We start from the raw sequence: 23254 nt of genomic DNA, 5'->3' as shown, positions 1-23254 counted from the left end.
ATAGCCCAGAAGCATAAGCACCTACCTAGGAAGTGCAAGGTCCTGAGTTCCATCCCTAGTCCCCCAAATTTTTTTTAATTAATAATAATAGAAGAGAGATTTGTTTTGACCCACAGTTTGTAGAAGTTTCAGTTGATAGCCAGCACCAAGGCAGGATAGCATGGCAGAGGGGGATAGCAGCAGAGATCAAATAGCATGGTAGACAGGAAGCAGGAGCCAGCCAAGAAAGAAAATAAATCTTTCCAGGCCATACCCCTAGTGACCTTGCTCTTCAACCCAGATTCCACCTCCTAATAGCAGGTTCTTTATAAACCTGTATAGTCCAGTCAGATTCCAAAGGTCCCACCTATGGTTGCGATGAGGCTTTAAGGGAATATCTGGTTACTTGTTTTCTATATACATCTCTCTATATGTGGCTATTCCATCGTGAATGTATATGGGAAACAAATTCTGACTTTGAGACTTGTTAACGTCTATAATTGTCTTTAGGAACTCTATGAAGAAAGATTTCTAAGATTGTATCATAATTTTTTTAAAATGTGCGTGTCCATTTTTTTAATTCATGAAAAAGAACGTCTTTTTTATTTCTAAGGGCATTGTCTGTAGATAGATTTGATATTATTGAATCCAGTTGTAGAAAGTCATATTATACTCCTCTAAGCAATCGTACAAGGTCAGTGGTCCTGATTGAAATGCATAGACTTCCTTAAATAAAATCATTGGAGTAATTATTAAAATTCGAAGCAGGGTGTGGTGCCACACCTGTAATCCTGGTGCTCTGATAGGCTGAGGCAGAAAAATTACAAGTTTGATCCCAGTCTGTGCTGCTCAGCAGTTTTAGAAAGACCCTGTCTCAAAAAGCAGGCAAGGGGAGATATATTCAGGACAAGGACCTTGAGATCAGTCTCTAGTACCACCAAAACAGCCAGTGTCAGAAGATACCAGTGTTTGGGGGCCTGGCCCTAGCTCAGTTCTTTAAGTGGCTGCTTCCACAAAGCTCTCAGCCTCAGCTTGCTGTAGTTCAATCCCCACAACACTCCAGCCAGCCAAACCTGCCCTGAAGGCATTCGGAGCAAAAAAAAAATCCTTATTCCATTTTTGGCTGGGGAGACGGCTCAGTGGAACAAGCACTTCCTGCGCAAGCGCAGGGGCCCGAGTTCAATCCCCGGTTCTGCCAAAAAAAAAAAAAAAAAAGATACCAGTGTTAGATCTCTTACAAGTAGTTTGATTTGCAATTAGATAGGTTAATTGTTCCTATATTTGAATATGTTTAGTGAGAGATTAGGATAGTGTGTGTAGGGTTTGAATACTTTGAGAATCTGACTGAAAAGAAAAAGAAACAAGTGAAGTACAAACAAAAACGAAGTTTATCCTTCCTGCAAAGAAAGGAATTGTTTCCTTTTAAAGTCTCTCTGGCTGGGGATAACCCACTCAGGCCCCGCTTCTGTAGGACAGGAGCTTTCTTTCGCCTAATAAATATATTCTGCTCTTTAAAGGGGGTGGGGGCGCCGGGGAGCTGGCTCAGTGGAATAAGCGCTTCCTTGGCAAGCGTAAGGGTCTGAGTTCAATCCCCGGTTCCGCAAAAAAAAAAAAAAATCCTCTAGCTGGCCTGGCATAGTGCCTCACACCTCTAATTCCAGCACTCTAGAGGCTGAAGTGTGAACATCACTATGAGTGTAAGGCCAGCTTGGGCCACATAAGGAGACTCTTGTCTCAATAAATCAAATCTATCTATCTATTTATCTATCTACCTACCTACCTACCTACCTACCTATCTCCCTGGCTGGGCTTGACTGAGCAGGAGTTGTCATCATGGGAGTTGAGGTCTGCCATAAGAAAGAATCAAAAGTTCTGGTGCAAGGAGGCCAGGAGCCAAGACATTGACCTGAGGCTTTTGGTCAAGGTATTCAGGTGTTTGCCAGATGAACCAATTTCACATTTTAACCAGGTTGTGCTGAAGAGACTATTTATGAGTTACACTCATCAGTCACCTAGGTCCCTTTCCTGGATGATCCAGAAGATGAAGCTTCTTTGCTGGGAAAATAAAACTGCTGTGGTCATAGGGACATAACAGATAACATGCAAGTTTAGGAGGTGCCCAACCTGAAAGTTTATGCCCTGTGCGTGAGCATCTGGGCCAGTAGTCATATCCTCAAGGCTGGGGATCTTATTCTCAGTTTTGACCAGCTGGCCCTGGACTTCCCCAAGGGCCGAGGTACTGTCCTGTTCTCTGGTCTACATCAGGGCTGAGAGGTGTACTGACATTTGCACAAGGCCCTAGAACCCTGCACAGCCACGCCAAACTCTGTGTCTACTCCAAGGGCTGAAAGATCAAGCACGCCAGAGGTAGATAAGCCAAGCTACTGCTGTAGGAACTAACCTGGGATCTCACTGTTACTACAAAGAGTTTAGAACCAGGCATTGTATGTGCAGACCTATGATCCCAGTATTTTGGAGGCAGAGGAAAGAAAATTGTTGTGTGTTTAGGGCCATCCTGGGCTACATAGTGAGTTCAAGCCCAGCCTTGACTACATGATGAGATTCTGTCTCAAAAATAAAAAGATTTTTAGATGTTTAAAAAAAAAAACAAAATGAAAGAAAGAAAGAAGAAATCTCTCTGGTTCTCAGAAATAACTAGTAGAAGTGAGAAGAAAAGTAGTGATACAAGAAATCCATAATTTCACATTCTCTGGAAGAAAAGTCCAGTTCAGTGTGATGATAAAAGGACTTTGAATATTCTAAAATGAGGGCTAGCCAAATAGCTCAGCGGACTAAAGCACCTGCTTAGGCAGAGAACAACGACTGAGGTTTGATGGGTTTGATCCCTGGCTTGCCGGGCCGGGCCCCACCCTCGGAGCACACAAAGACCGGAGATGGAGACTGGTCTGGGCATGGTGGCGCACACCTGTAATCCCAGCACTTGGGAGGCGGAAAACAATCACTCTGAGTCCAATCTATATAGTGAGTATAGACCCTGTACCCCATAGACCCTGTACTAAATATATATATTATATATTTACTACATATATATATGTATATATATACATGTATACATATGTGTGTGTATGTGTATTCTAAAATGTTCTATAGTTTTGTTTCGGAGCTGGGGATTGAACTCAGGCCCTTACGCTTGCCAGGCATGCGCTTATTCAACTGAGCTATCTCCCCAGTTTCTTATAATATTGAAAAAGGACTTATAGAACTGAAAGAAGAATAAATTAAAAATAGGGGATTAAAACGTTAGCTTACTGGTAATGTGAATCAGCCTGGGTAGGGTTCTGTTTGGAAAGAGTGTGGGTAATCTTAGTTTTGAGAAAGTATACTAAAAACAGAAGAGGTCTCTCCCAGTTGCAGCCTTAACATATGTTGAATAAAAAAGACATGGAAAAATATACAGGTATTCCTCATTTAACGATACGGCCTTTTACTGTTCAGATTTATCACCAAGGCTCACTATTTGGTCTTACAACTCAGTTCTTATTTTTGTTTTGCACAGTTCTGTACATCTTGTTTATAGAGCCTCAATGTCTTTTTTTGTTGTTCAGTATACCTTATACAATACTCTAATTTTTGCTGATTGTTCTGTATAGTTTTATTTACACATTACAGTACTCCATGTGAGAGTTATCCAAATAAAAGCAAAGTCATCAAATGGAGTTTACTTTGATCATTTCTTTGTTCTGATTATTGTAATATATATACTATATACAATTCTTCACTAAGTGACTAATTTGCTTAACAACAGAACCATAAGACCATAACTTGGTCGTTAAATGAGGAATGACTAACAACCCCATTAATGTAAACAAAATGTTTGGGTGTTGATACATAACAAGGAATTTTTTGTTTTTTACTTTTATTTTTTAAAGAGAGTACAAAATAATACTAAAACAGAAAAATTACAAATGATACAGAATTTCACTAAACAAAATAATAATGAATTTCACAGTATTGGTTGTGATGCATACTGTTGTCTTCAAATTAGTAGTTCATATTACCAGATATATACATACAAAATTGGAAGAAGAAAAAGAAAGAAAAATGTATAAGAAAACAAGAGAAAAAGGACAAAGAATTTTAAAAAGGAGACAAAACAAATTAAACATTATTAACTTCCTTTCCCTACACCAGCAGAAATCCACAATACAGTTGTGCAAACCATCCTGCTTACATACATAGATGTCCCACTCTCTCTCCTGTCCTCCTCAACTCAGTAATTACTTCCTCTTGAACAGCTTCATTTCCTTTTCCCAGTATCTATTGTACCCTTCAGATTTTATTTTCTCTTTCAGGTTCTCACACTAAGACAATACGATGTTCATAGCAAGGAATTTTTTGAGGTGTTCACCCCAGACTGCTGTCAGCAGAGCATAGCAGAATGGTGGGAATCAACTGTAAGAATTTATGATTTAAAAAAGAAATAGGGGGCCGGGGAGATGGCTCGGTAGGATAAGTGCTTGACTGACAAACGCAAGGATCTGAGTTCAATCCCCGGTTCTGCCAAAAAAAAAAAAAAAGAAAAAGGGAAAAAAAGAAATAGGGGCTGGGGAGATAGCTCAGCAACACAGTGCCTCCCTGGCAAGCCCAAGGACATGAATTCCGTCCCTGATACCAAAAAATAAAAAAGAAGAAATGGTAGAAGGATGTAGTATAATCAGCTCTTAATCCATTAAGCTATTTGTTTTGTTTTGTTTTTATGGTTCTGGAGATTGAACCGAGGGCCTTCAACTACACTAAATCCCGAGTCCTTGTTTTTATTTTTTATTTTTAGACAAGGTCTTGTATTACAGGAGTGTACTACCATACCTGGCCCATTAAAGCAGTTTTTCTTTTTCAAGCCAACCTATACAATGAAAGCTTCAGTTCTAGTTTTAATTAACAATACTTTTTAATAATTAACATTCATACTGAATAGAAAGTTTTAAATCTGAACTTAGTGACAAGACATAAAGCTTTAAAGTATTTTTATCACATTCTTACACTGTGTGTGTGAGAGAGAGAAAGAGAGAGACACAGACAGACCGGGTCTCACTATGCAGTTCAGGCTGGCCTTGAGTTCACTTTTTGATCTCATATTTGCAACAGTCCTCCTTCCTCAACCTCCCAAGTACTGGGATTGCAGGTGTGCACACCATGCCAACTCTTAACTACATATCTTTGTGACCTATTCTGAATTAATAGAAAAACCAAGGCCTTATTTAATTTTAAATTTGGAAACTTACTTTGAGTGGTTTTCTTAGCGCCCTGTATGGTTTTCATCCTTTCCTGGTAGCCTCTAGAATTGTTGTGGAATGATGTGTCTTTAAGTATTTGTACTTTATCCCTCCAGGTTAAAATAATACTTCAAAACAAAATAATTGTCCCATATCACTGTAAAGAAAACTTTTTCAAACAATAAACTACAGTGGGCTTTTAATTCCGAAAGTGCAGAGGAAAGGCTTAGGGTTAGAATGACCACATAAATGACCAAGAACACCAGTCAAAAGCACAAAAGTCTCTCCTTCTTTGGTAAATAACATGCAAACCTATAGCGCGGGCCTATAGATAGTCCCAGCTGGTATGTAGAGGTCAAGGCTAGAGACATTTCTGCTGGAGCCCAGGAGTTTGATGCTAGCCAGAAAGGGAGGAGCCAGGCCAGGTGGTGTATGCTTGTAATCCCAGTACCTTGTGAGCCTGAGGCAGGAGACTTCTAAGTTCAAGCCTAGCTTGGGCAACTTAGTGACACCCTGTCTCAAAGGCGGGGGGGGGGGGGGATGCATGTCATTGTGAATGTGTTATGTTTAATCTCTAGTACCACAAAAAAAGGCGGGGAGGGGGGAGGAAAACAAGGTGGAGCGGGAATAAGAAAAAAAGGAAAGAGGGGGTGTGTTTTTGTGTGTGTGTTTACACAGCAGGATCATGGGAGTCACAGTATTTTGTTTTTAATTAGACTTTCTCATTTTGTGACTCTTTTCATGAAAAATGAAATTCTGAACACTGAGATTCTGTCTGGGCATAGTGGTACACACTTGTAATCCCAGCACTTGGGAAGCTGAGGTAGGAAGATCACTGCAAGTTCAAGGCCAGCCTGGGCATTACATAGTACGTCCAAGGCCATCCTAAACTATAAAGCAAGACCCAGTCTCAAACGACAAAACAACCCACAGAGATTCCATCTTATCCAGAAAGAATAGCCATCATGAAGAAATCAAACAATAGCAATGCTGGAGGGGCTGTGGAAGGAAAGGAACCATTCTACATTGTTGGTAGGAATATAAGGTAGTACAACTACTAAGGAAAACTGTATGGAGACTCTTCAAAAAAATAAAAATAAGAATTCCATTTGACCTAGTTTAAAAAAAGAAATTATGTGGACAAAAATACAGACACATGGTGGCAAAGCCAGAGACCTCAGAAAGCCTGTTAAACCACTGAATCTATCCTAGGAACTTACTGGAACTGCTATACTGGAAATAAGAGACTTCAGTAGTGATAGCTGTTTGTTAGATGTTTATGTCAAAGAAGTATGAGTAGTTTCACAAAAAGCCAAGTTTTACATTTGTGAGGATCTGAAAATTACTTAAAAGTCGATCTGAGCTGCTGCTCTATAGGCTTCTGTTCCTGCCCAGCTTGTCCTCATGCTGATACACAATGCACATAGATCTCTGGAAACTCAGCCTTTCCTTTCTCGGATAGCCCAAAGAGTATGATTGGTCGGAACTTCACCCTGTCCAGGACCTGAATGTGTGTAGATGTAGGCAACATATGTTGGTTAAATGGCTGCCAACAAATGGTCCTGAGGTATTTAATAGCATACAGGGCTGGCTGTTGCCTTTGCGGGACTATCAGAAATGAGGTAGAGACTGTGGTGTTGCTCAGTGATAGAGCACTTGCCTAGAGTTTGGGAGGCCCAGGTTCACACCTCAATACAGCAAAACCATATTCTGGGAGTGATATCCTGAGCATGAAGCATTCTGATGGGCCAAGGAGGTTGATGGAGTTGGGAGGAAGCCAGTTCCTAAAGTTCCTGGGCCTTGGTTAGAATCAGGAGGGCAAAGTTCTTTCATCTTAAATTGTACCTCATTTGTTTGATTTGATCATGATGGAGCTGCTAATAGATTGCTGCATAGACATTTCTAGAATGTTGCTGGTTTCTAGTGGGAACAAGAAACAGGCATATGTTGGAAATGTAGTTGATGGGAAGCTGCCATATTGAGTATTCTTATTTATTTATTTAGTGCAGGGTCTACAGGGTCTCACTACACGAGTCCGACTTGTAGTGATTCTCCTGTTTTCAGCTTCCCAAGCTCTGGGATTACAGGCACGCACCACCACGCCCAGTCTCATTCCTCATCTCAGTGTACCCCAGGGGCTGGGCCAGCCTGCAGGAATCAGCCTCGACCTGGGCGTCTGCCTATGCAGGTGCTTTAATCCACTGAGCTATCTGGCTGGCCCCCTTGTGTATTCTTGATATTGGCTGGAATGTGTTATTTCTGAACGTGTTTATTTCTGGAAAAACATGCTAGTTCTGGATCAGGGACTGGAGGCCACATGATCCAGAGCAGGTAAAGCAAGCAGACAGTGTGAAAGTCAGATAATTTGGGAGGAGCTGCTTCTTGGTTCTCTTTCAGTGGCTAGACTTGAGGTGGTCCCAGGTGTCTGCTGAGAAGAGAGATTGTGTGTGCATGTGCGTGTTTGTGTGCGCGTGCGTGTGTGTGCGCGCGGGGGTAGTGGGGGCGCTTGTCTATAATTCCCAGCAACTCAGGAGGCTGGGGCAGAAGGATCCTACTAAGTGAAAGCAAGGCCAGCCTGAACTGCATAGCAGGACTCTGTCTTAGAAAGACAAAAAAAAAAGAAGTGACCCTGAGGAGAAGGTTGTAGACTGAGACAAGGACAAATGTGGGCCATGCTGCCTAAGCAGAATGGGTTAAAGCTTTCCCTTCTGCTGGCGCCTTCTGAAGTCAGCCACCACCCGGAGCCCTTAGGGGCTGGCCCTGAGTTCTCCTGTAGCGGTGGTAGAGGGAGGGAGACAGGGCGGACCAAACTCCCTCCCGGCAGTGCCTCCTCCAATGACTGAGGAGAAGAGCTGCGACTGAACACACCCTCTCCCAGCTCTGCAGCAGAACGGCCGGGCCCTCTGCCTGGCTAGCTCACTCGAGCTCAGCTCCCCCTCCTGCCATCTTCCGTTGCAAAGCATTTCTGGGAGCTGCATGTGGGTGACGCAGCAGCATTGTTCACAGGCACAGGAAGCCACGACTGAGCTGAAGGGCTCGAGAAGGAGCTTAGAGCACTGCACGCTGCGCTCTCTGGGTAGCCTGAAGGGTTAGAGCCGACTGCCCTGCCTTATGTGCTCTGGGAGATTTCAGAATTTTCGAGTAAATCGGGATTTTCCTAAAGGCAGAAAACCAAACTTCTTCCGCACAACTTCCAACACAGAAAACAAAACAAAGACGGTGGGGAAACTTCACCCAAGAGCCTCGGCAGCTCCAGAGCGACAAGAAACGCAAGGTCAGGCGATCGATCAGTTGGCAAACCCATTCTGGTTTGGGGTGTGTATTACTGTAGGGACTTTGTCTCAGCAAAGAGGCAGAAGAGCTGCCTGACAGGCAAGTCCAGGACAATGCTTATGTTACTTGGTGTTGCTGAGCCATCGTTGCACTTGTTCCCTCACTGGTGGGATATGCTTTGGAACTGAATCGCTTTGCTTTTGGGAATGATTTTCCACTTCTGCCCGGACCCTTACGCTCTCTTTCTCTTCCTCTGATCTGTGGGGTGTGGGCCTATATTTGAATGTTCTCCTGAATGCCTGGAGCCTAGATAGGCGGCAGCCTTTCCGCACTCCACCCCCGCTTCCCTATCCCAAGCCCCTCTGGTGAGGGGTGGTGGCTTCTTTATATGGTTTCTTGTAGGGCCTCAGCTGGAGTCTGCCTTTTTTGATGAAAGCAGGGCGTGCTTGCTTGAATGGCCCTAGCGAATTAAGAAATAAGGCTTGGAAGGAAATCTGCATTTCCCTCCACACCCACACATACCCCAGTAACAGCCATGTATGTGTGAACAGCTGCCCCCCACACGCACACACCACCAACACAGTTTCTCCACCTACCTTTCCCTGTGGCACCCACAAAAGTCATACAGGTAGAATTAGACTGCATTTGATGAAGTTAAGTTCCTTTTCTACTCTTTTAAAGAGCTGCAGATCTTTTGATGCAGTTTCTTTTACTAAAAGTGGAAAGTCCCTGTTTGTGGACAGCTTAGTTCTCTGGCAAAGGAAATGGGCAGAGTCCTACTCTTCAGCAGTGTGAAGGGGGGGAGGGGAGCAGTGCACTCCCTAGTGCATATTTTAAATGAACCCAAATTTTTCATCCTGGGGTTATTAGAAACCCTGACTAGAGCCTTGTCCCACATGGCACCACACCCCGCCTCGTCACCCCTACACAGTGTGGTGCTAAAAGGAGGCTCCAGAATAGGATGCCATAGCAACTTGAAGTAAATAAAACGACTGCAGATGAGATCAGTTTGGGGGAAGGTGTGAGGCATCTAGAAACTAGGAGAGCTTCTTGGGATGTTAAAAGGTATTTTCAGTCCAGCTCTGGGATTTTGAACAGTGATCCTTAAGAATAAAAATAATTAAAAGCCCTGAAGAAGCCCCAGTCATGCCAACCTGTCTAGGTCAAAGTTTAGTCTTTGAAACAGTTTCTACCCTATACACGTAAGCCAAGTATAACTTGTCCCCAAATTTGCTTTTTTTTTTTTTTATTTTTCCTGTGTGTTTTAGGGCTCCTAAGATCAGAGAAAGGGGACTTTCATTCTTCTAGAAGGTTTAAGCTTTGTAAATTTCTGTGGAAAACGTGAAAGGTTTGTCACAGAATAGCAGCCAGTGTGATTAACTTAAATGGCAGTTTCTTACTGTAGCATTGTTTCTGAGTCACTGAAATTTGATCGATTAAAGTCATAAGAAGTATTGCCCTCACCACTAAGACTGTACCTGCTCCACTAGTAGAAATAAAGGCAAATAGCTGACTGTGTGTATGTGTGTGTTTGAGAGATTGAGATTCTGTAACAGCCTTAGATGAACAAAATTGTATGTCAAATCAGAATATTAAAACTCTGCTACTTACCTTATTCAGTGTTAGCTAGTCACTTTGTTGCAGTGTTGCTCCAGTCTGCAAAATGCAGTCAACATTTGAAGAAACAATATAAAGTTTACTGTCATATATAGAACTACATGATAAGTAACACTTTGTTGCCACAGTATCTAGTTGCTTTAATGTAAATGTTAGCTTGAGTACACAAGTAAAAGAGTTGGGTACAAAGGTAAGTTTGAAGTCTTAATAGTACTGTAGTAGTCTGAGTTTTTTCTTTCATCTTTGATTTCCTCATTTTAAAGTCTGAAGACAGTTGCTAGCCTGTTCTATCCCTTGGAGTTTTTGAGGGCACTGAGTCTGAGTGGTTGGCTACTGCTGGAAGTAGTTGGCACGGTGTTCATCATGCCTTGCTTTTTCCTTCTCTCTCATCCTACCTTTAGATTTTGCTGGAGGAACTTGCCAGTAGTGATCCCAAGTTAGCCCTCACTGGAGTCCCAATAGTACAGTGGCCAAAAAGGGATAAGGTAAGAAACTCTTCTGCTTGATCTTCAAGCTGCTTAAACCTTTTGCTAGCTAACTATTACTATTCCAGGAAGAAAAGAACAACTACACAGCTTTTGGCACTTTGATACAAACTGACAGAAAATTATTCCTCAGTTTTGTCCTCTCAGGTCAAGGTAACTGGCTATTTTTGGAGGTGACTGTCTGAATGGAAATCTCAAACTGTAAAATCTCCCTCTAGATTCAGATGCCAGGTTGTACATTTCTGACCATAGTGATCAGCCCCTATCCTTCTGACCTGCTCAGTTATCTTCAGAGATAATGGCTTAAAAGTAATTGAAAGAAATACAAAAATGAGTTTTTCTTTATTATAATGGGATCACACTTTTGGGATTATACCTCATTAGGACTTTTTGGTATAGAATTACACATTCGCTAATGTCAGTTACGAATGTTCATGCTCTCTATGAGTTTTTATATTGTCCTCTTTCATGGTTTTGTTAAATAAATGATAGCAGTCTGATCCTGGCCATAATTTTTGTAGATAAATTAGACCATTCTGTGGTGTTTCTTAGCTGGTGTTTGCAAAGCCATCACATTCCATGGGTGGTTATATAGAGTAGGACCACTTACTCCATCGTAAGTAGCAAGTCCCACGTGGCCACATAGGACTGCCACAGAACAGTAGTCATTTTTGGCTGTTGATATTTTGTGTCAGAAAAGTCTTTTAAGATATGGTAGGAAATTGAAGAAGTAAAAGACGTGCTCCTTGTCCTTGAAAAGGTCACTAGCAAGGTAAATGCAAGTGCTTAAATTGTAAACATAGCTGAGAGATCTATTCCATACTTAAATGTTAATTGGAGTATCTACTGTGTACTCATTTTCTGGGATTCAGAGAAATAAAAAATGAAACCAGTTTAACCCTTGAGTAGTTTGCCATCCTGTTTATTTTGGAGCAAGTTCTGTGTAGTCAGAATAAGGAAATAATAAAAGGCCCCTGGGGTGACTTGAGTACATGGCACTTACCCAGAAATCTTCAGGGATAGACAAATCTTACAGTTCTGCAAAATGAAAAGGGTGTAACTAACACAGTAGACCAAAGGGCTAGGATAGGGCCTAGCAGATTTTTCTTTGAAGATCAAGACAGTAAATATTTTAGATTTGGTATGCCATACACCCATGGCTTCTCTCAGTTCTACCATTGTAGCATGAATACAGCCATTCATAATATATAAACACATGAGCATGGCTGTGTTCTAGTAAAATTTATTTATAAAAACAGGCAATGAGCAGATTTGCCCACAGGACATAATGTTTGCAGAGCTCTGAGCTAGGTATACTGCCTTGTAATCTACCCTCTGCAGTCTTAAAGCAATTTGATATGGTTGACCTCACTGCTTTCTCTTTCCAGCTTAAATTCCCTGCCCGGCCAAAGGTGCGGGTTCCAACCATCCCTATCACAAAGCCTCACACTATGAAGCCAGCTCCCCGGCTAACACCTGTGAGGCCTGCAGCTGCCTCCCCCATTGTATCAGGAGCCCGGCGGAGAAGAGTGCGCTGTCGGAAATGCAAAGCCTGTGTGCAAGGAGAGTGTGGTGTTTGCCATTACTGCAGGGACATGAAGAAGTTTGGGGGACCTGGACGCATGAAACAGTCCTGTGTCCTCCGACAGTGTTTGGCAGTGAGTGATTTGCTGGGTAAAGGTGATGGGGGAGGGGCACTGGTGCCAGAGAGACTAGAATACAAGTGTTATAGAACCAGATTGCAGATCTGAGAAGTTATGCTCTCTTAGACTTTATTCATTTTGTCCTCCCCCTGGATTCAGAAAGTGTCTAGTACTAAAAATAATCTTTTGGCTTTACCTAATTTTCAAACCAAAGATGAGCATTTGAAGGGCAAATCATTTGCCTACCATCCCTTCTTTAAATGAACTAGAAGGACTGGTGAGCCTAAGAACAAGACAACTCAAAGTGAATGAGTCTTTTGTTTCCAATTCTCAGGTGGTTGAGTCCCCTGATCTTCCCCATTTTTTTCTGTCAGAATCCCATCTCTAACCTGTCTCAGTGCTCCTATGTATTTACTAGAGAATTACACAAGTCAAATCACTTGTCTGTAAAAGGAAACTGAAATGGTGAAGATTTAAATGTATCCTCTTAGTCTCTGTCTTTGTCCTTTTGTAGCCCAGACTGCCTCACTCAGTCACATGTTCCCTCTGTGGAGAAGTAGATCAGAATGAAGAGACACAGGACTTTGAGAAGAAACTCATGGAATGCTGTATCTGCAATGAGATTGTGCATCCTGGCTGCCTCCAGGTGAGGAGAGTCTCATAGAGCAACAGAAAGGTAGGACACATGTCACAGGAAGCTGCCACTATCCCTAGGTACTATGAACCCTCAGCTCCATAGTTACATAATGGAACAGTCTTAACATTATCACCTAACATTGAAGAAGTTCTCAGTTTGTATCAGGTTCAGGGCACAGCTGAGCTTTTAAAAAGTAGTAAGGGAAGCTGTGTGTGGTGGCACACATCTATAATCCCAGCACTTGAGAGGCACAGGCAGGAGGACTCTTGTGGGCTCAAGGAAGCTTGGGCCACATAATGAGTTGAAGACTAGCATGTATGACACAGTGAGACCCTGTGTCAAAAAAATTTTAAATAGGGCCAGCCAAATAGCCCAGTGGATTAAAGCACCTGCAAGGAGGCGCAGGAGCCGGGGGTTTGATCCCTGGGCCTGCTATGGCAGCCCTGGCCCGGGGGCACACTCAGGTGGCATTTGAGACTGGGCATGGTGGGTGTGTGCCTGTAATCACAGATTTTGAGAGGTTGTAAACAGGCAGATCCCTACAAGTCAGATCTAGTAGTGAGATCCTGAACACCTGTGGACCCTTCCCTAAAATATAATTTTATATCCTTGATTCCTTGAGATATATATATATATATATATATATATATATATGGCTGGGCATGGTGGTGCACACCTGTAATCCCAGCATTCAGAAGGTTGTGGCAGGATCACTGAGGCTGGCCTGATCTACATAGTGAGACCCTATCTCAAAACAAAATGGATTTAGTTCTTACCACAATCCCGTAAGATACACATGATTTTATTCTGTTTTTTGTTTGTTTGTGTGTTTGTTTCTTTTTTTGAGACAGGGTCTCACCATGCAGTTCAGGCTGGCCTTGAACTCACTTTGTATCCCAGGTTGGTCTGGAACTCACAGTAATCCTCCTGCCTCAGCCTCTGGAGTACTGGGATTACGGACGTGCGCCACCACACTTAGCTTGAAAGATTTCCTGTAGCCTGCTTTGATAAGTAATCACAATGAGGATAGCCAGTTTTCCACCTTTGGAAATAGGTATTAGTGTCATCTGAAACCAGGTAGCTCTCCATTTTCTTCCCCTGCGGAAGTTGCTTCTCACATGTGTTAGTATATAACAAAGGCAGAAGAGACTAACTTGTTTTTTTGGCGGAACCAGGGATTGAACTCAGGCCCTTGCACTTGCCAAGGAAGCGCTTATTCCACTGAGCCATCTCCCTGGCCCCGAGACTAACTTGTTTTTATTATCCATGTCTGCCTATAGATGGATGGAGAGGGTTTGCTTAATGAGGAATTGCCAAATTGCTGGGAATGTCCAAAGTGTTACCAGGAGGACAGCTCGGAGAAAGCCCAGGTAAAGAAACCACACTGACATCTTTTGTGACAGGAAAAAAAGAAGTGTTCAACCTGGGAAATTGCAATACATTTGCCTTTCCAATAGTGTTCACTTGGTTTCTTTGATTCAGGGAAGTTATTTTTGTTTTGTTTGATAGCTTTTTTTCCTTTGGTTACTTACTGAGTTTTTAGTGTGTTTTTTGTTGTTGTTGTTGTTGGATTGGTTTGGTTTTTGTATTTCTAAATACTTGGGATCCTTAAGTTCCTTAAGACCTCTTATACTGTGGGGCACGAGAAAGAAAGAAACCACAGCTGGGCTGTTGAGGGGGAAATAAGGTATGTAGACTTTCTCCTGAGGAATGTAACTAAAGGGGAGGCAGTGGCCCGAGTTTACCCTTAAATACTGGCGTCCCATACTGGAGTTTCCAGTTAAGCAGGTTTGCATTTTTTGTCATCTTCATTCCCAGGCCTCACTGAAAGACCTGCCCACCCCACATGCTCAGATGTGTCATTCAAAGGCAGTCTCTCCCCTAGAGAGGTTGGGGACCAGCTTCATGACCTTGGCCAGGACAGCTGAGATTGCTGGCCCACTGGTCACTAGTAATGTTAATGTCCAAAAGGAGTCTGGTTACTCGGACTGGCAAGCCAAAGCCTGCTAAGGGCACATACAGGAGGCAGCGGCTGGCTTTGTGTCAGTCTTCCAAGGACCCTCTACTAGAGTAGGGAAGGGGGCATAATGGAGTTTCTTAGCTTTTGTTTATTCCATTTGGCCACTGAGGTAGTTGAAGTTACAGTTTAAATGTCTTTGATGGCAAGAGTTTTGTGAATGTACTAGTGCTAAAGTTCTCATTCCAAATTCTTGGACTAGTGACTTCTACATTTGTCCTCACTGCTGGTATTGAGGGCTGGCATCCCTTAATGCAGCACATGGGTTGATACTTGCTGTTTCAATCACTTTCTAATACCTGTATATTGGGAAAGCCAACAACTAGAAGATTATTCCCTCCCAACCATGTGACCAAAAAGTATGCGGAGAAAAAGGAACACAGCCTGGGAATATTGGTTAGGGACATGAAGTATCTCCTTGAGGAAAATTTGAACTGCTAATAGGGCTCCTTCTGGCAGTTGACTGGGCTTTGTCACAGTATAGCCAAAGTGGTTTCCAGGAAAGGACAGCTGTCTGGTGAGCACAGGTAGCACAGAAGGAGCTGTAGCTTTATGTGTGGAGTTCCTCACTGTGATCTTAAGCAGATCCCTTGGCAGTGGTGCAGTTTCTTACCAAGATTCTCATTCTGCTTTCTCACATCAGTGGGGAATAGAAGCTGTAGCTGGAAAAGTCAAAGCTGAAATGCTTTAAAAAAAAAAAAAAGCTGAAATGCTGGAGAGCTGAAAGTATAAAAGTTGGTGGCATTTGCTGCTCTCAGCCCCTGCTTCATCACCCCAATGTTAGGTGGGCTGTTTTTCTTCCACCACTAATAAGAAACATCACTTGAGTGAAAGAGCTGAATGAGAGACAAGATTTAAAATGGTTAGATTATGCAAGGGTAGACTTTATAAATAACTATTTTTCCCAGGGAATTAGCCAGAAGTTGGGGCAAGAAATGGATAGGATGAGGTATAGAATCAAGCAGCCCATATTAGGATCTCACTCTACTAGAGCACAATCCTTTTGGTCACAGATGGGTTTCCTAAGTGACCTATTAAATTGATTTTTGTTCCATAATCAGTTTTCTCTGGTATAGGCATGAGCTCTGTTGCCCTTCTTTGCAAAGTCTAAATTACAGGCTCAGAAGAAATGAGCCCCTCTGGCAGCAGTGACCAATTTTCTTTTAGGCTCACCCAGTCAGTTTAGAGGATTTGGAAAAAAAAGAAGCACTGATGTTGCTTTTCTGGGCGCATTTTGCAGAAGCGGAAAATGGAAGAGAGTGATGAAGAAGCTGTGCAAGCCAAAGTCCTGCGGCCCCTGCGGAGCTGCGATGAGCCCCTTACACCCCCACCCCATTCACCCACTTCCATGCTACAGCTCATCCACGACCCGGCTTCCCCCCGGGGTATGGTGACTCGGTCATCACCTGGGGCTGGCCCCAGCGACCACCACAGTGCCAGCCGTGATGAACGCTTCAAACGGCGGCAGTTGCTGCGGCTGCAAGCCACAGAGCGCACCATGGTACGGGAAAAGGAGAACAATCCCAGCGGCAAAAAGGAGCTGTCTGAAGTTGAGAAAGCCAAGATCCGGGGATCGTACCTCACTGTCACGCTACAGAGGCCTACCAAAGAGCTCCACGGGACATCCATTGTACCCAAGCTGCAGGCCATCACGGCCTCCTCTGCCAATCTTCGCCATTCCCCCCGTGTGCTAGTACAGCACTGTCCAGCCCGTACCCCCCAGCGTGGGGATGAGGAGGGGCTGGGGGGAGAGGAGGAGGAAGAGGAGGAGGAGGAGGAGGAAGATGACAGTGCAGAGGAGGGGGGTGCAGCCAGGCTGAATGGCCGGGGCAGTTGGGCTCAGGATGGAGACGAAAGCTGGATGCAGCGGGAGGTCTGGATGTCTGTCTTCCGCTACCTCAGCCGCAGAGAACTTTGTGAATGTATGCGAGTGTGCAAGACATGGTATAAATGGTGAGCAGGGATACAGGGGGTCAAGAATAGGGGAGTGGGAGTAGGTGGCAGGTCTTGTGTATAAGAATAGAATACACCTTAGCATTTTAAGGCTTCTCTTCTAGGATCTGTAAGGGAATCAGTGGACTCCATTTGTTTTCAGGTTCTGTTAAAGATAGGGCCCCTTGTGTCTGTAGAAGTCGTTAGGAGACTTTGACCCTTTGCCTCATCTCCCTGCTATGTTCCGCAACTCTCTTTGCTTGGGAAAGGGATCTGATTTGGGAGGTAGATTGTTACACTATACTAAATCCTCAGTCTTATAGGCTGGAAGTCTTTACAACTCATATGCTGGTAGTTGAGTCTCTGGTATGCTAGTCATCTTACAGTTTTGCTGACAGAGATGGCTACACCTAAAAATCATCCGAGAAATAAGCATGCTTTCCAAAGTGAATTTGAGAAGTTTAGAATCTTAAACAATTTTTAATTCTCAGCACCTCCAACCTGAACCAGGATTCCTCACACCATCACTTGTAAAGCTTTCTAAGACTTATTTGTCCTTGTTCATGAAATCAGTTATTTCTCAAGTTGAACAGACATTTAAGGGGGAAAATCCATATTGGTTATGAACAAAGCTTTCTGTTGGACATTGTGGGTTCTACCTTAAACTCTAGGATATATCCCTTATATCTGGGTCACACCCTGTTACAGTGCTCAACATGTAGCATCCTGCCATGGGCATTTCCCTGTGTACTGATTGAAAATGCAAATTCTGAACCTGCATGGTATCGCATACCTAGAATCCCAGCGCTGAAGGAGACTAAAACAGATTACAAGTCTAAGCCCAGCCTGCAGTATAACAATTTAGATCTTTCTCAAAAGGGCTGGAGATGTAGCTCAGTGTAAAAGCCCTGCGTTCACTTATCAGTCATGTCCACCATCACCACCCCGTCAGAAAAATTGCAGATTCTGTGGCACAGGTCTAACAGTGTGCTCTTGAGAGGCCTCCAGGAGACTGTTCAAGTTTGTACACCCCTCCTGTTCTTTACTCTAGTCAGCAGTTTGCTCTTGCCATAGAAGTTTGATGTGTCACTGGTGAAATTTTGTCTTTAAAGACCTATTTTCTACCAGTACATGTTTATTTCCCAAGTCAGAATTAATGTGTGATGAACCTGGATTCTCTTAGTATTTTTCTTTATAGTTAGTGGGCCTCCCTGGCAAAACCCCTAAGTTCCCAGGTTAGGACACATAAGACACCCCTTATGTGCTGTTTCCCCACCCCAGCCAGACTGTGAGCTGGCCTCAGGGGAGGAACTGTAAAACACTAAATGAAAGCCTGCATGGCACAGTGTAGTTTGTAACATGTGGATTTGTAGATTGCAGTGGGAAGGCAGGCTGTCCCTTTCATTTCTGGACTGAACTGGCTAGAAAATGTCAAGTTAGCACTGACACAAACTGAAGGGTAAGGGAAAGCTCAAGACCTGATAAGGAACCTGCTTGGGCCCTAAGCAGTAATTAGCTTAAAGTGGGGCATATTGTGGGGGTATAGAGTAGAACCCTGCATCTTGGGCAGTCATTGGTTACTCAAGAAAGAGTGGTGGGCCAGGGAGATAGCTCAGTAGAATAAGCACTTCCTGGCAAGCACAAGGGCCTGAGTTTGATCCCTGGTTCTGGAAAAAAAAAAAGTGGAACAAATTAAGTACCTTCAGACAGTATGAAGTCAAGAAATTTGAAAATTTCCCCTTATATACCTTTCAGTAAGATCTATACTGCTTAATGTAATTGAAGAGGTTATATATAGCATGTCGCTAGCACTTGTGCTGTTTCCAACCCCTTCTGAGGAAGTCAGTGTGAACTGTTAAGTTCTACTCTACATAACATACAGGTTTGTAAAGTGTTTAGTTGCTGTAGGACAAGAGCTTTTGTCAATACTGAGGCACAAAATCCCAGGGTATGATCCCTGTTACTCCTAAAGAAGAATGTAGGGAAGTGACCCTTAAGTGTTGTTTTTTTCTAAAAGCCTCCAAAAGTCTGTGTCAAGAGCTCCATTGAAAGGGATATCAAGTTACTGACAGCTAGTTCTCTTCCCTTCTGTTAGGTGCTGTGACAAGAGACTTTGGACAAAAATTGATTTGAGTAGGTGTAAGGCCATTGTACCCCAGGCACTCAGTGGTATCATCAAGAGACAGCCAGTTAGTCTCGACCTCAGTTGGACCAACATCTCCAAGAAGCAGCTCACATGGCTGGTCAATAGGCTGCCAGGTAAGTAAGCTGTGCTGTTGACAGTGCTTCTTAGAATTGCTTTAGGACCATTTAGGTCAGCAGTCCCAAGCCACGTTGCCTTTCTGCCTACCAGCAGATTTCTCTGGGACCATTACTGGATCAGTGACTGCATTAGACTGTAAAGAATGGGATTAGGTGCTGCTGTAAACCCTGCAGGTCTCCTCAGCACAGCCACTGAAGGGGAAACTAGAGTCAGGTATACTATGATCAGCACCTTGTAAGCCACTGGACATTTTTTGAGGTCTTACAAAGACAGGAAGAAGTCACTCCCACATTGCTCTGGTAGGAGCTAAGCAATCAGTTTTAACAACAGAGCTAAATATAACATAGGGTATCATAGAAATCTTTGAACTTGATTATTAGAAGGACATAGTTTTAGCCCATTAGCTTGAAAAATCCATTCACTTTGTTCTAGTTAGCTGATAATTGAGACTTTGAATGGGCTAATAGATGACATTGCTTGTCTCATATTTCCATTCATTGCAGGACTAAAAGACCTCCTCCTAGCAGGCTGTTCCTGGTCTGCAGTCTCTGCCCTTAGCACCTCCAGCTGCCCCCTTCTCAGGACCCTTGATCTTCGGTGGGCAGTAGGAATTAAAGACCCTCAAATTCGAGACTTGCTGACTCCCTCAGCTGATAAGCCAGGTATGTTCTGGGCCTTACTTCTTGGTGCTTGTCTTCAGGTAGTTTTGGCTTTCCACAGATCTGATCATCCTCAAAAGCTGAGGTAATCTCAGAATTGAAGTTGTGAAAGGGTATAAAATGAGAATAGCTCGAAAAAATAAAATGAAGCAGGACCGGGAGATGGCTCAGTAAGATAAGTGCTTCCCTGGCAAGTGCGAGGGTCTGAGTTCAATCCCCGGTTACGCAAAAAATAAAATAAAATGAGAATATCACAATAAAACTTCACTGTTTATAAGCAGATAATTACCTACAACTGAAGTGAGTCCATTCTGTGGGCCATGGAGTTTGGGTCACAGAGTTTGGGGCTCGGAGAGGAAGGCTCAAAATGTTTCTTGGTTGAGATGGAATGTCAAAAGCTATTGCCAGGGGCCGGGGAGATGGCTCAGTGGAATAAGCACTTCTCTGGCAAGCGCAAGGGCCTGAGTTCAATCCCCAGTTCCACAAAAAAAAAAAAAAAAGCTATTGCCAGGATAGTCTAGAAAAACATGGAGCTGTGGGTAGGGGAGGAGCATTCCATACATACCCATGTAACAAGAGGCATAATCTGGCTCTGGGAAGAAGGACTTGTCTTGTTTCCTAGAAACTGCCCCCACATGCTGCTTATACCTAGAAGGCAGGATTGGGCATGGGCAGTTTTCTCCTAAGCCTCATCAAAGGGGCTTGGCCAGCAGGTAATGATGCTGCCTGGAGCTTTGGAGCTATATTAGAAAATTAAGTTTTGGTCTATGCTTTTTTCTTGTTTATGCAGGTCAGGACAATCGCAGCAAGCTCCGGAACATGACTGACTTCCGGCTGGCAGGCCTTGACATCACAGATGCCACACTTCGCCTCATCATTCGCCACATGCCCCTCCTGTCTCGACTTGACCTCAGTCACTGCAGCCACCTTACAGATCAGTCCTCCAATCTGCTCACTGCTGTTGGGTCTTCCACTCGTTACTCCCTCACAGAGCTCAATATGGCAGGTATGCTGCTATTGTTTTCTATGCTAAAGAGTACCCCTGCCTCATGGAGGTCCCAGCTCTTCCTAGAACTTTTATCAGAGAAAAAAAAAAGAATTTGGATCAGTTGATCGAGCCATTTCTACTCATTTTAACTACTGGGGGTAGGAGGGTAAGAACTAAAATTAAATGCCATCATGCATGGCTACCGTCCAGCTGCAGTTTGGTCAGCTCTTATGTTTGATATCCATAGTGCCAGGAGTGAGGCAACAAGAGGGTCTAGTCTCTGAGGCAAGTAGTCATGGGACTACGTATTTTTATTTAGTATTTTGGGGAAGAATGGCTGGGAGACCGAATGGTAGGGGTGAGCATCTGTGGCATTGTGTTTGTAACCTCTGAGTTCATGGCCACTTTGCCTACAGGTTGCAATAAACTGACAGACCAGACCCTGATTTACCTACGGCGCATTGCCAATGTCACCCTGATTGACCTTCGAGGATGCAAGCAGATCACTCGAAAAGCCTGTGAGCACTTCATCTCAGACTTGTCCATCAACAGCCTCTACTGCCTGTCTGATGAGAAGCTGATACAGAAGATTAGCTAAGACACGCCCAGCCTGAACTGAACAGGAAATGGATCTTCCCTAGCCTTCCCCACTGAGGAGAGCCTCTCCCTGACCCTGCACGGGCTCTGAGGCCAGCATCACACACCCTCTCTGCTCTTCTGTCCCTGAGCTCTTCTCTCACAGGTGGGGTAGAGAGGGTGGACAACACCAGGCTTATGTCCCTGCTCCTCTCCCTCCCAAGGAAAAGGGAGTAGCAGCTAATGTGAGGGGAAGGAAAGCACAGGCTGTGCTGTTGCGGTGCCTGTTCACTTGCTCACCTGCCAGGAGACTGGGCTCTCCATTTGGAGGATTCATGCAGCCTTCACCTGCACGCGGCCCTGGGCCCCTCTTCCCCACCTGTGGCCCCAGCAGTGCCTGGTTCAGACCAGACTCCAGGGAAGAAAGCAGTCCTGCCTCCATGGCCAGGTTCTCCTTGTGGTGTCCAGTGCATGTCTCTCCTCTGTCACTCTCTCCCGGCTTCTGCAGGAGGGGCCAGCAGCCCCAGGAATGCCAGGCCCAGCAGATCCCACTGGTGCTGTTGATGTCTGAAACCTTGTGCCCACATCTGTGCTCGCCCGCCTTTCCTCTCCGTGGACTTGATGCTGTCCAGCATTTGTGCTCATTTATGTAATACAGTGTACCCCCATCCTTCCATCCAGCCCCTGACTTTCCCAATAGTTTCTCTGAGGTCCTTGTTGCACTTATTGGGGTTGATGCCCTTCAGAGGAGCTGGAACTGTACCCCAGGGACACCCTCATTTCACTGCTACCCAGGCAGATTCTGAGACAGGCACCATCTCATTTTCCCTCTCTTGCCTCCCACTGACTGCCCTTTTCCATGTGTCCGCCTTCCTGCCTGCATAGGGCTTTCCCAGGATGCGTGTCCTCAGAGGGAGCAGCCTTTCTCCCCCGCCAGGTGAGGGGAGCACAAGACTGGCGGAATCCCCACCTGCCTCCAGGCCTCTGGTTTAGTATGGCCCCCAAAAGCCCAGGCCTGTGCATTGCCCCAGCAGCTCACTGACCTGGTGCCTCTTAAGGGTCAGGGGTTCCTTCTTCAAAGCCAGTCACCAGCCCTCTGCCCAAAGCCGTGGAAAGGGGGTGTGCATGTGCCTCTGTGTGTGTGGCTGAGTATGCTGTGTGTGTGTGTGTGTGTGTGTGTGTGTGTGTGTGTGTGTGTGTGTAGAGGAAGGGAGGGGAGTGTGTCTCCCACTCCACCACCCTATGTCAAGCCCCATCAGCTGCCCCTTTTACTTTGCATTGAACGGTCTGTCCAAAGATCCTCTCTCTAGGGCAGCAGAGAGCTTTTTGCACTTTAAAAAAAAAAAAAAAAAAAAAAGAGGAAAGGTTGGAATTTCTTCGGGTCAATATTTAAGTGTGTGAGGAGATGCTCAATAGCAGCCTGTGGCAAGAGCTTCTAAGTGATAGACGCAAATTTGCACTCTGCTCCCCATCTTTAAGGAGATTGATAGCACAACCTTGTCCCGCCTTCTTGTTCTCCAGCCTCATCCCTTCCAGTCCCTTTTCTATAGCCCAATCTCAGGCTTTCCTCCTCTTAAACCTGCAATGAGGAGGGGACTGAGCCAGGCACCAGGGCTTTGAAATACGAGCCACCCTAAGGAGAGATGTCAACTGCACCCTTGCCACTGCCAAAGCAATAGAGGCAGAGGGCCCCCCTCTTTGCCACCTACCCCAGCTTTGACCCTGGCATTAACCAGCCTTCTTAGAGGAAACAGTCCTGGTAGGGGGTGGCACTGTATCTGTTTCTTCCAATCTGCTGATTCTTTTGACTGCACCTTAAAAACAGCAGTCTGCTCCCGTGACCCTTTGCCCCTTCATTGGTCTCCAGGTCCCAGCAGTCTGGGGCTGAAACATTGAGGAAAATGCCAGTGACTTATTCCAGAGTGCCTCAGTTATGGGAATTTATCTGTAA

General features: G+C 44.4%; 1 protein-coding gene and 1 pseudogene across 3 annotated transcripts in view; both read left to right on the top strand.

The window, feature by feature from the left end:
• Kdm2a (lysine demethylase 2A) overlaps positions 1-22660 on the top strand; it is a 125622-nt gene extending 102962 nt beyond the window's left edge. For all 3 annotated transcript variants that reach the window (XM_023710472.1, XM_023710474.1, XM_023710473.1), the window contains exons 13-21: positions 10505-10588; positions 11977-12246; positions 12746-12877; positions 14149-14238; positions 16126-16838; positions 18913-19076; positions 19584-19742; positions 20530-20745; positions 21144-22660. In XM_023710472.1, coding sequence (XP_023566240.1) covers positions 10505-10588; positions 11977-12246; positions 12746-12877; positions 14149-14238; positions 16126-16838; positions 18913-19076; positions 19584-19742; positions 20530-20745; positions 21144-21325 — 2010 coding nt within the window. In that variant the 3' untranslated portion in view covers positions 21326-22660. The remainder of the gene's footprint in view (positions 1-10504; positions 10589-11976; positions 12247-12745; positions 12878-14148; positions 14239-16125; positions 16839-18912; positions 19077-19583; positions 19743-20529; positions 20746-21143) is intronic.
• Positions 1813-4547, top strand: LOC105741648 (annotated as a pseudogene).
• Positions 22661-23254: the final 594 nt, after the last annotated feature.

The sequence above is a fragment of the Octodon degus genome, unplaced genomic scaffold (assembly GCF_000260255.1).
Source record: "Octodon degus isolate 3935 unplaced genomic scaffold, OctDeg1.0 scaffold00018, whole genome shotgun sequence".
Lineage (NCBI taxonomy): Eukaryota > Metazoa > Chordata > Mammalia > Rodentia > Octodontidae > Octodon > Octodon degus.
This window is presented reverse-complemented; position numbering and strand designations above follow the sequence as displayed.